At 36.7% G+C, this 11,865-nt stretch overlaps 1 protein-coding gene across 2 annotated transcripts; it reads left to right on the top strand.

Moving 5' to 3' along the window:
- The first annotated feature begins 630 nt into the window (after positions 1-630).
- LOC129886570 (beta-amylase 7-like) lies at positions 631-11,659 on the top strand. Of its 2 annotated transcripts, XM_055961313.1 has the most exons (11): positions 641-1,136; positions 1,877-2,472; positions 2,684-2,968; positions 3,222-3,299; positions 3,485-3,688; positions 3,915-4,109; positions 7,555-7,719; positions 8,014-8,274; positions 10,097-10,315; positions 10,463-10,682; positions 11,166-11,659. In XM_055961313.1, the coding sequence occupies exons 2-11, from the start codon at positions 2,041-2,043 to the stop codon at positions 11,192-11,194; spliced, it is 2,088 nt and encodes a 695-aa protein (XP_055817288.1). In that variant the 5' UTR covers positions 641-1,136; positions 1,877-2,040; the 3' UTR covers positions 11,195-11,659. The 2 variants fall into 2 exon arrangements, with proteins under 2 accessions (XP_055817289.1, XP_055817288.1); XM_055961314.1 differs by lacking the exon at positions 11,166-11,659 and having other exon boundaries at positions 631-1,136; positions 10,097-10,311; positions 10,463-10,549.
- The last annotated feature ends 206 nt before the right edge of the window (positions 11,660-11,865 follow it).

The following is an 11,865-nucleotide window of genomic DNA, read 5'->3' as shown; positions in this document are numbered from 1 at the left end:
CCAAGAATTTATATGAAAATCCTTTTAAATAAGGAAAAAATCACGGGCCAATATGAGCAATTGATATATCACTATAGTAAGAAATTTCACCATAGGTAGTACCGAGTATAACACTCAAAAAAGACTACCACACACTCAAAAGGAATAACAGTCTTTTGATTTACCATCTTACAAAAAATATCGCTCACACTCTATTTTTCTTCACAGACTATTTTCTTATAGTCTATGGAATCCTCACATCTCTCTAAATATTTTTCTCTCTGTGAATTGACGTGTAGAATGAGGAGCTAAAGATCTTCTTTTATAGGTGAAATTTTTATTTCACCGTGTTGCTTTTCCACCGAAAGAAGCTGCTTTTGTTGACAAAGGCTTGCAATTTGCAATTATAGTCATTTTTGACAAAGTACAACCTTCACTTTTGAAAACAAGGAGACTGGACCCAACATAATGTACCATACCCATCCCTAACAATGATTTTCATTTGTCCACCATATTAATACATTCACTAATTAAAGAGCTTTAATTCACATTTCTTGCATTATGTGCTTATCTTTTTTCTTCTTCATCTTCTTGCATAAGTTGTCAAATGATTCTTAATTGGATTGTTATATAAGTTAACAATATATAATTTTTTTACAATAAAAATAGTTTAAATAAGGATCACATTTCTTGTGTATCCTAAAAGTTGGGATCACAAAATTTTTCTTAAATTAATGTTACAAATTCTATCCATCTATTATGCAACTTCAATACTTTGCTTCTTTTGGCACGTGCAGAACGTGTGAATCGCACGCTCCGAAGATAAGGTCACAAAGCACTTCATCCGTGTCAACCATATGCTTAGACACGCTTGGCTTCCTTCACACGCGTGAGAAACCTAGCGTTCGCATGCTCGCCGTCTACCACCATCGATCTCTCCCTCCTCCGTCGGATATTCGCCGGAAAACCTTCCGGAACACATAAATCTCCTCTCATATCCTTCAGGTTCTTTCTGTAGGAAATAACCTTCCCTCACTCTGCTCCGGCCAATTCGCCGGAATATTTATTCTTGTATGGATATGGATCTGGTTTCTCTAGGCGATACTCGTCATCTTCGGTGCATGTGTCACAACAACTAGATGCGAAACGAGACCGCTGTAAGTCATCTACGTCTTTTTTTATGAGAATTTTTTGCTGCAAACGATCTGAAGGATGATTATTTATAGATAACCATACAAACAGGAGTGGTCATATAAATGGACCTTTGAATGAAAAAAATATATGAACGGGCCTGAATAAAGCAGAATGGAAATAGAGGAATCTTGTAGCCAAGCTCAACTGAATTGGGATTGGGATGTAGCCAGATTGAAAAGGTGGTAAAATAAGCAAAATAAATGTCTATATTAGATGGTGCCAAAAATCATGCTTTATTTGTTAGCTCAGATAGTTGAAGTAGATGAATTGTTGGTAGCTTCTAGATGGATTTGGGAAGACTGCACGACATTTTCTTTCATTTTTTGCATGGCATTTTAGTTTTACACATCCAGTAGTGTATTTTTACAGGATCCATAAGTTACTTACAGCTTTCCAAAGAAACTTGTTCAAGCTTATTCTACGCTATCTGCATTTGGTTGTTAGCTAATCTTATATTGTAAATATTTCGATATTGGTAGTAGTTTATAAAATGTAAAACATTATGCATATTGACTAGCAATATGGAAGGGTAAGATTCCTATTTGTTATAAGTTGGCTATTGGTGTTAAGATTTTTCTAGTTATTGGTCCTAATGGCCAAATACATTAAGTAGTGGCTCCATTCTTCATGTCTTCTCTGAAATGCCTTTTGGTGGTCTAAACATATTGATATTTTCCTTTTGAAATTCTTTTGTTGAAATCAGGGAACTGAAGAACCAAGCTTCAGTAATCATATAAAAAATGTCTTCTGGAATTCTTTAGTCCAATTATCATGCTGAAGCATGACACAGTGTAAGCAATGTCATCTATATCTGAAGTTTGAAATGTAGTAAAACTCGAGTAAAAGAAGTGGAAAAAGAAAGCTGGAATGGCATCAGAGATGCAGAGATATGATACAAACGAAGATGACGAAGAGATGGGAATGGATGTGAAAGAAGAAGATGATGAGGATGATGATGATGAAGAGAAGAATGCTGCCAGGCATGCAATAGCAGGTTTTGACGGGGTACATGGATCTAGCAGCAGTAATAGGTTTCAACACCATCAGCAATATCAGGAGCAACCAACCCCAGGGGGATCCCGTAGATGTAGGCCATTAGAAGAGAAGGAAAGAACAAAGCTTAGGGAGCGACAGCGGAGAGCTATTACTGCAAAGATCTTGGCTGGACTCCGAAGGCATGGGAACTATAACCTTAGAGTTAGGGCTGATATCAATGATGTAATTGCTGCTTTGGCAAGGGAAGCAGGTTGGGTTGTTCTTCCAGATGGAACCACCTTTCCCTCAAGATCACAACCACAGGTAACTCTCTCCATCATTTTAAGCAATGTTTTTGTCTTTTTTTCCGATATAATAAAGTTCATATATATTCTCACCGTTTTTAAACGAGGCAAGATGAAAGGTCATTGATTTGGAGGATTTTTGGCTACCGATACTTATGCATCAATCTTGTTTTGTTTCTAGTAGATCTTAAGAAAACCCAATTGTGGTGTTGTTTTTCAAATATCTACAGGGCACAGGTACTGCTGGTGGAACACCCACCACAATGGTGACTTCATCATCTTCACATATACCTACACAACATACTCCACCTGTTTCGTTGAAAGTTGTGCCTTCTGGTTTTCAGAACACAGACGATCAGAGTGCCTGTCAAATGAAAAGTGTTTTTGTACCTACTTCATCCCATTATGGTTCATCATCCACTGCTCGATCACAAACTTCAGCCATGGTGGGAGATGGACGAGACACACAAAATGACCCATTTCTTGTAGGATCTGTGGATTCAATCGACAAGCAGGTGAAATGAGTAGCTTCAATCTTTGTAGAACATGTAAATTAGTACCTACACATTTTCACTTTGCCAATTCAGTTGTGTGGAAATCTGTTCAAGTGTCAAAGCAAGAAAAATCACTTTTACAATCCCGTATACTTGGGGTATCATATGGGTGAAGTTGATATTTTTGTTTGAATAGCTTTTCGAATCTTAGTTTTGTTGTTTTAATGGACCTGTAAGTGCATTTGATAATGCCACTGTTTCTGAAATATTTTAGGTTGTTGACATGCATACAAAATTCCAGGAGCATGATTTTGCTGGGACACCCTACATTCCTGTTTATGTTATGCTACCTGTGAGGCTTCTGAACTTAGACCTTGTTAATTCTTCCTTGTTCTTCGCATTTCTCAATCACCTGTATCTTTTCTCCATTTCCCTATTTCCCTAGCAACTGGATCCTTTTACACGAGGACTGTTGTTTACAGCTTTCCGCAGTCATATGTGGATGACCTGAGGCTTTTTTGTATGTTATATTGGCAGTTGGGAGTTATTAATATGAAGTCTGAGCTTGTTGATGCGGATGGTCTAGTGAAGCAATTGAGAGTGCTAAAGTCAATAAATGTTGATGGTGTGATGGTGGATTGCTGGTGGGGCATCGTAGAGGCAAATGCTCCACAAGATTATAATTGGAATGGATATAAAAGGCTTTTTCAAGTTGTGAGGGAGCATAAACTCAAAATTAAGGTGACATTGACATGCGTTTTGTTGCGACTCCATTGTTCTTCCACTTTATCCAATTCGTTTACATGAATGAATGCAATATTGGGGAAAGAGGATGGTCTTTTTGCCATCAACTGTTAATGCTAAGGACTTAATTCCTAAAGAAAATGTTCCTTTGGAACTTGTGATTGTAACTATAGTTATTGCATCGTTTTGGACTGCAATGTTTTGAGGTTTTAACTGGAATCAGGTTGTGATGTCTTTCCATGAATGTGGAGGTAACATTGGTGATGATGTTTGCATTCCACTGCCTCACTGGGTATCTGAAATCGGTCGAAGCAATCCTGATATATATTTTACAGACAGAGCAGGACGACGAAACCCTGAATGTCTCTCATGGGGAATTGACAAAGAACGAGTTTTGAGAGGCCGCACTGCTGTAGAGGTATGTTGTGTGACCTTGGTCAGACTGCATGCACTCTTATGATTATGACCTAGTTCTCTAATGATAATAGGTATATTTGTGTAGTGAGTGTCTTCTAGTTATTTTGAGGTTAAGAGAGCATTTCCCATCTTTCTTTCTTCTTTTTGGATCGAGGATATTTTTGAAGAAGAGGAAGAGCCTCTATTGGCCACAAAAACTTCCAATTTTGCAGACGATCAAATGTCCAGAGAAGTGAAATATTCCGAGTAAGTGGATATCTTTTTCATGTTGAAAGCCTTACGGACCACTAACACTGGCACAAAATGTATTTTTTTCGGTAAGTAATGGCAATTTTGTCAAGAGAGGGTTGCTCAAGTGTAAACACCCTCCACCTCAAACTTTGAGGTTGTGGGTTCGACGCTAAGTTGCTCGGAATATTCACTTTCGGTGCCGCACATGTGTCGACACGACATGGTTGTGGGTGTGGGATCCGTACTCGATCTGGTCAACTGTTTTTGGGTACTTTGACCAAATTCGAGGGAGAAATTTTGCACAAATTCAATGATTTTTGTAATCAAAACAAAAACAAAGGTGAGATTGAAGAATATATATATATATATATATATATATATATATATATATATATTGTCACTCCCTTTCGTTCTATCTATTTTTAGATATTTGATTTATTTTTAGCCAAATCCCCGCACCCGTATCCATACATGGATCCGTACCCCCGAATCTTAAAATTTAGATCATAGAGAATCCGACCTCTAGATCCGCACCCGTATCGGACACCTGCACCCGAGTTCGAACCACTTAGGGTTCAAGTCACTAAGAGGAGCAAAGTGGGGCAGATACTAGGAAGGGGTTGAAAAAAAGTAATCGCAGTTTTGTTTATCTATCAAGAAAAGATGCAAAGCAGTGTATAATTAGTGGTTGTAATGATTCTATGCCATTATCAAAAAAATTAGTGATTGTAATGGGCAGGTTACCTAACATTGGTTAAGTGATACACAATGTATTTTTGCCATTTTAACTTCTATATTTTGGAGATTCTCTATTGTTCTCAGTATCTTTTTATGCTTAACAACAATTGTTGATTGAGAGTTCCTGTTGCTAAATTGTCAAGGGGTTACTGAAGAAAAATAAAAATCACAACAATTGAAATGCTGGTATTTTCTTTAGAGAAGATTTGTTTTTCGTGTTGTACTCATCACATTAATTTTGCATTCAAGAGGTTTTACAATTCATACAAAAACCAATTTTCTTATTTATGTGACACTGTCACGATCCAAGACTATCCCCTAGTCGTAACACGGTACTTAGAGTCACAAGTGACCCCAAGCTAACCAATGGTCTGACATGATGCTAAGATTCATACATATAAACTAAAATAACTGATGCGGAAGCTGAGCCTAAATGATATGAGAAATCCAAATCTTAACATGTTAATCAAAATGGAATTCGTCCTAAAACAGTCCAACTTTCTGTCTGAAAGCCTCTGATAAGATGAGTTGAGTTACTGGGCCAAGCCCCAACTAACTCTAAATGTCTGAAAAACTGAATGACTGAAATAAAGAAAAATGACATAGGGGTTGTCCTCAAAAAGATGAGGACTCACCAATACTGCTACTGAGCTGATCTGAAGTCGTACTAACCGCGAGCTAGATGTTGAGCGTCTGAACCTATATTATGAAACAATATAACGCAGAGATGTATGCGGTCAGTATTTTGTATATGTTGAGTATGTGAGACATGCATCACAAGTGTAGTAAACTGAATATGATAAATCTGAAATGTTGAACTGAAATAACTGAGAACAAGGTTAATGCAATTATTGAGAACTGAATTGTGGGAGATACTAATAACTGAAATACTCTGTTTGAGCTAAACGGAGTCCAACCTGTACACCAACTGGGAGGGTGCTCTATACCTTGCCATGGTAAAAGACACTATTGGCATGGATAGTTGATGTCCAAAAGGACTACAGTGTCAGGCCTACACTGATGGGTAACTCTTTATAACCTACGGTTGCATGTAGTTCTGGGACTTAGGGATTTCTACTAAAGGTCTCAGCCTAAACCGGTAGGTGAGCCTTCATCCCTAGTCCGCTTGGTGCTAAGTAATACTTCCAACTAAATATTTTACTAATAACTGACTAATACTGTAATCTGAATAGCTCATGAATACTAAAAACTAATACTGATATAATAAACACTTTATCTGAAAGTATCTCATGCATATGGACTAAAAAACTGAGTATAAAGTAACTCATGAAAACTTTTGTATTATGCAATTTAAAGGATATAATGTGTTCTGAGGGTTCATAAAAATATGGTTAAGTAAATATACTGAAATTTTATGGAAAAACTTGTATTTATAGACTGATAACAAAGAGAAACTAAAATACATTGAATTCTATGTTGATCATAAAGATCTTAGATTCTATAGAATCTAGATATTGAAGAATTGAGGTTTTCGTTGGGATTCGATAGGTGAAAGGATACTCATTGATGAAATCTCACATACCTGAAATGAAAACATTTGACGGAATTCTTGAACTGAAGCTTAAAGGTGAAGAACCTTAGCTTGAAGAAGAACAATCAAGAAATCCTTTCTTGAGATTCTTGAATTAGTTTTCGTGAAAACCCTCTAGTCAAGGGTTAAGATTTCTATCAACAATCCATAAATAGATGAAGAAATTTGGGTTGGAAAGCTTGAATTCCATGGAGAAGGACTTACCTTGATGAAGGAGAATGAGAGGAGGAGAGAAAACCACTTCTGGGGCTTGAAAGAATGGCCAAAAGTGAGAAAAATCGGACGAAAATCGACTGAAATGATTTCCCGTCGGTCCGCCGACGTTTCCCAGATGCAAGATTGACCAACGTAGGTGAAACACATGTAGAAACATTATACCTCTTAAGTTTTTTCTCCATCGGCAAACATAATACCTCTTAATTTTTTTCTCCATCGGCATTGCTGTTCAAAATAGACTATCTGACAAAACTATAATGATCATAACTTTTGACTTGGACCTCGGCTTGATTAGAGGTCGGCGGCGTTGGAAAGAAGACTCAAAAACCTTTAATTTGATGGGTAATGAGACACATAACTCTTCATACTCTAAGAGATATGCTTGTTTGAAGTTGATCCAAGTAAAATCTTGTATCGAAACTCAATTGATAAGGAAGCTTTCAATTCAACTTTGTGCTAGAGGATTCTTACGACCTTAATTCATCTCCAGAACACTTCTCACTCTTAGGAATTGATCTTAACACCTATGCACAATTAGGAATCACCTGGTACGACCCTATACTATATGCATACGCAGAATGATTCGGGTTTTAGCTTAGAAATTTTCTGGGTGTTACAGTCACCTTTGTCGTAGATTATATCTTACCCAGATACTCGTAAAAAGATAATGTAATATCTTACCTAGATATTTGTCTTTTTGACTATGTAGGTCTATTTTGATTATATGAGAAGCTTTCGAGCTGAATTTGATGAGTTCTTTGAGGATGGTATTATTTCCATGGTTGAAATTGGACTAGGCCCATGTGGGGAGCTAAGATATCCCTCTAATCCTGTTAAGCATGGCTGGAGGTATCCCGGAGTTGGTGAATTCCAGGTAATTTTTTTTTTAATTCTCTTGGAAGTTGTTGTTAGTAGTTGGCATATCTTAGATTTGTATGAATGGCATGCAAAAAATTTGGTTGTCAAATCTATATCTCTTTATTGTCATCAAAAATCTATATCTCTTTATATATAGTATATTCCTGCCTGAGGTCAGACTTGAATAGCAAAGGTTTGTCTAAGTGATTACACTATGTTAGGGTCTCTGTCAAAAAGTAGGGCCAAAGGTGTATTTTAATCACGTGTGTGGCCATTTATGGCATCAATTTGACTTTCTTGTCTCCCATAGTGTTATGACCAGTATCTGCTGAAAAACCTGCGGAAAGCGGCTGAAGCAAGAGGACACTCATTCTGGGCACGAGGCCCCGATAATGCTGGTTCTTACAATTCACAGCCACAAGAGACTGGATTTTTTTGTGACGGGGGTGATTATGATGGGTATTATGGTAGGTTTTTCCTGAACTGGTACTCTCAAGTTCTGGTTGACCATGCAGATCGCATGCTTTCTTTGGCCAAGTTAGCTTTTGATGGGACATGCATTGCCGCAAAGGTTAGTCATCTTTAGGGAAATAATTTTAATTTATGATACATTACCAGTTGCTATATTCTTCTCACTACAAAAAACAATTACAATTATTGTATAAATAATAATAATAATAATAATAATAATAATATGACAACAATGCCTTTTCTTCTGTCTATAAGTGATTTCCTTTAATTTTCATTTTTATACCAATAACAACATACCCAGCAAAATCCCGCTTCATTTTTATACCATTTACTTCTTATTTTCTTTATCCAAAAAATCCTCCTTACGATGATTAATAAACAAGTACTGTTCATAACCTGTTTTGAGCTTTCTTGTAATTGTCCTTATGCACATCCGAGAACTGTTTAGTTTGCGTTGACGTTCTTTTCAGTAACAGAAAGTTCTTTTCTTAACAAATTTCAAGAAGCTTGAATCAAGGGACCGATGTATATGACCTCATAAGAAAAGAATGAAAAAAAAATGATGTTTCCAAACCAAATTATAGTGGAACAGCCAGCAGTCAAGTTTCAATTAACAAAGTACTATTATAGGCAATGAGCTCTTGCTACTATTACTTGAAAACTGAAAAGGAGGAGTAACCAACTTTTGTACTGTCATGTTCACATTGCTGGCACCTTGTTTATTCTCTCTCTATCTGTCCTCTTGTCCAACCTTGGTAGCTTTTGCCTGCGGAAAGCAATTTGGTAGTTAGAACTTAGAAATGACTCAGGGGTGGCAATCCACCAAGCCATTGCAAACTAACTTGCATTATTTACCAAGCAGGGTTTCCATAAAGCTTATCCTTAAAATGATGATATGAACAACTATTTCTAAGTGATTAAAGAATTCCAAGACCCAATTCTACCCCCTGGACTTCAGAGTGTAAAGTTTACAGCTTTACACTTTGAAGGTTCTGCTTATGATCAGATTGATATCCTTAAAATGATGATATGAACAACTATTTCTAAGTGATTAAAGAATTCCAAGACCCAATTCTACCCCCTGGACTTCAGAGTGTAAAGTTTACAGCTTTACACTTTGAAGGTTCTGCTTATGATCAGATTGATGAATACAGAAAATTTATATAGTTGACCCAGCTAGTTTGGAATTGAGGCAAAGTTGATTAATTCACTGGTCAAAAGCCATTAATGACTTCAGGGTTTTCCGTATGCGCGGCTGTAGTCTCAGACTGACCAAAACATTTTAGGAACAAATGTTGGTCGCAAATCCAGACTAGTTCTGCACTTTCATTTCCAAGGCCATAGTGGAGAACAAAATGTTTTCTGCACAATATAGCATTAGTCTGTTATGAAAAGTGAAAACCTCAAAAACTAGTTTATAGCTGTATGGATGTTTTTCCAGATGACAAGCCCAACATCAATTCTCCTAAAATAAAAAAACAACCAATTTTCTCAAATACAAACCCAAACACTCAAAGTTGTTTTCCTTAAAAAAAGTTTAGAGCTTTAATGGTATTCTTGCAGATGACAAGCCCAACATTAATTCTCCAAAAAAAAATAATCTCAAATTCAAATCCAAACACCCAGAAAAAAATTCCAAAAAAGAGAACTGTTGTAAGTGTGCTTTTTCTCCTGCTGGAGGTTCTATTGGCTGACTTTCCGATACTGTTTCGTCTTCTAGGTCTGACAAATCTGTTTTTGTTAAATGTTGTAATCATTCAGGTTTTCTTGCAAATTACCCATTTTGATGAAATTCATGCACTTGAAATGGAAAGTAGATTATCCTTGCTTTGTCTTTTATTTGAAGTTTGCTAGAAGCAAAGAGGCTTTGTTTATATTAGGTATAGTTGATCCAATTTCTACCATATTTTAAATCTAAGCAGCTATCAGGAATTCATTGGTGGTATAAGATAGCTAGCCATGCTGCTGAATTAACCGCTGGTTTTTATAACCCGAGCAATCGAGATGGTTATGTTGTGATTGCTGCAATGCTGAAGAAGCATGGAGCTGCATTGAACTTCAAGTGTGCTGAAATGAGGATGTTAGAGGAGGCAGTGGACTTCTGTGAGGCTCTAGGTGATCCTGGAGGATTAACCTGGCAAGTAAGCTTCGAACACTAAAGCTTGAGTTTCACTTCTGCTGAAGGATAAATGTCTACTAAATAGACAATTTGCTATTCCTACTTGCATAATCGAACCATTATGTTAACAGCATCTTAAGTTATTTTTCCTTTGAACATCTCATAACAGGTGCTGAATGCTGCTTGGGATGTTTCTCTGCCAGTTTGCAATGAAAATGCATTTCTGTGTCATGATAGAGGAGGCTACAATTGTTTACTGGAAAAAGCGAAACCCCTGAATAATCCGGATGGGAAACATATTTTTTCTTTTACCTACCTTAGGCTCAGTCCTCTTCTCATGGACGGACAGAACTACATGGAATTTGAACGATTTGTTAAGCGAATGCATGGTAAAGGATTGGAAGACACTCTTCAATCAATTATTTGGTTAGATATGCGGTAGACTAGTTTGCAATTAATTTGGGTATAATTAGTTGGATCAATACTCGAGGGTTCAAAACATGTCTACGAAACTGTAATATCAGTATCAATTGGACTTAGGATCAGTGATATTGTCTAAGAATTGAATATGCATCACATCACTAGTGTTGTCTTGCAAGATGATAATTGATAACTAGTTAACTGGGGAGACGCTAATTGAAATCATGGCTAATGGACATCATATCAATAAGTCAGCTCATTGCCTTCATCGTCTAAGGTTCTTCCAGTGAATAAATTGATTATAAAGCATGCTATTTATCTCAGTTAGTGCAAATAAATTGTCTTAACGAAGGTTATTATTCAGCCAGCTATTTATTGACCTATCATCCTCAATATCATCTCATAGACACAATTATGGTGACTTTGTGGTTGGTTTCTCGTCTGTTTTGCAGGGGAAGCAGTCCTTGAGTTCCAATTGTAGTTTGGGAGAGCGAGCAATCTTCAAAATGTGCATAAGTTTCATCTTCCTTTGGGAAAGCAGGATTATATTTATTTTTATAGTATAATGCAAGTCTAGTTCAGGAGATCAGGCAATCTTCAGCTTGTGCACATGTGGGGTTATATTTCTTTAGTACAGTGTAAGGATACACTTCCGAAGGAAATATGATGAAGGCATGAAGCCGCAGTGCTATCTGTGTATCCTCTGGTCAGTGTTGTATTGCAACGTGACCTAAGATGTATGATTCGTGTTGAAGATGATCACAAACCGTCTTAAAGGATTTCAATTGTAGAAAGCAAAACTAGCTAAAGTTGCTGAAAGGATGGATTACTAGAATGAAGAAACTGGATGTTAAAACAGTGATGTACTTGTCGTATAGATTATTCAATCTGATTGCAAGGTGTAGGAATTATGTTACATGTGCCTTTACAAAGCATTATAAGCATATATTCAGCTCAATAATTTTTGAAACTGCAAAAGATACGCAATTTTACAGTCAAATTTTGCATGTCTAAACAAATAGCAGAAAGGAAGTGAGCACCAATAGTCACCATGCAGTTGCAAGTTATTTTTAAGGTGAATTGACAATTAGGACCTGAATATTGGCCAGTATCCCTTACCTATTATCGTATGTTAACACGATAGGTCTAGTG

The sequence above is a fragment of the Solanum dulcamara genome, chromosome 4 (assembly GCF_947179165.1).
Source record: "Solanum dulcamara chromosome 4, daSolDulc1.2, whole genome shotgun sequence".
Taxonomy (NCBI): Eukaryota; Viridiplantae; Streptophyta; class Magnoliopsida; order Solanales; family Solanaceae; genus Solanum; species Solanum dulcamara.
Note: the sequence above shows the minus strand (reverse complement) of the source record. Positions and strands in the feature narration are given on the sequence as shown.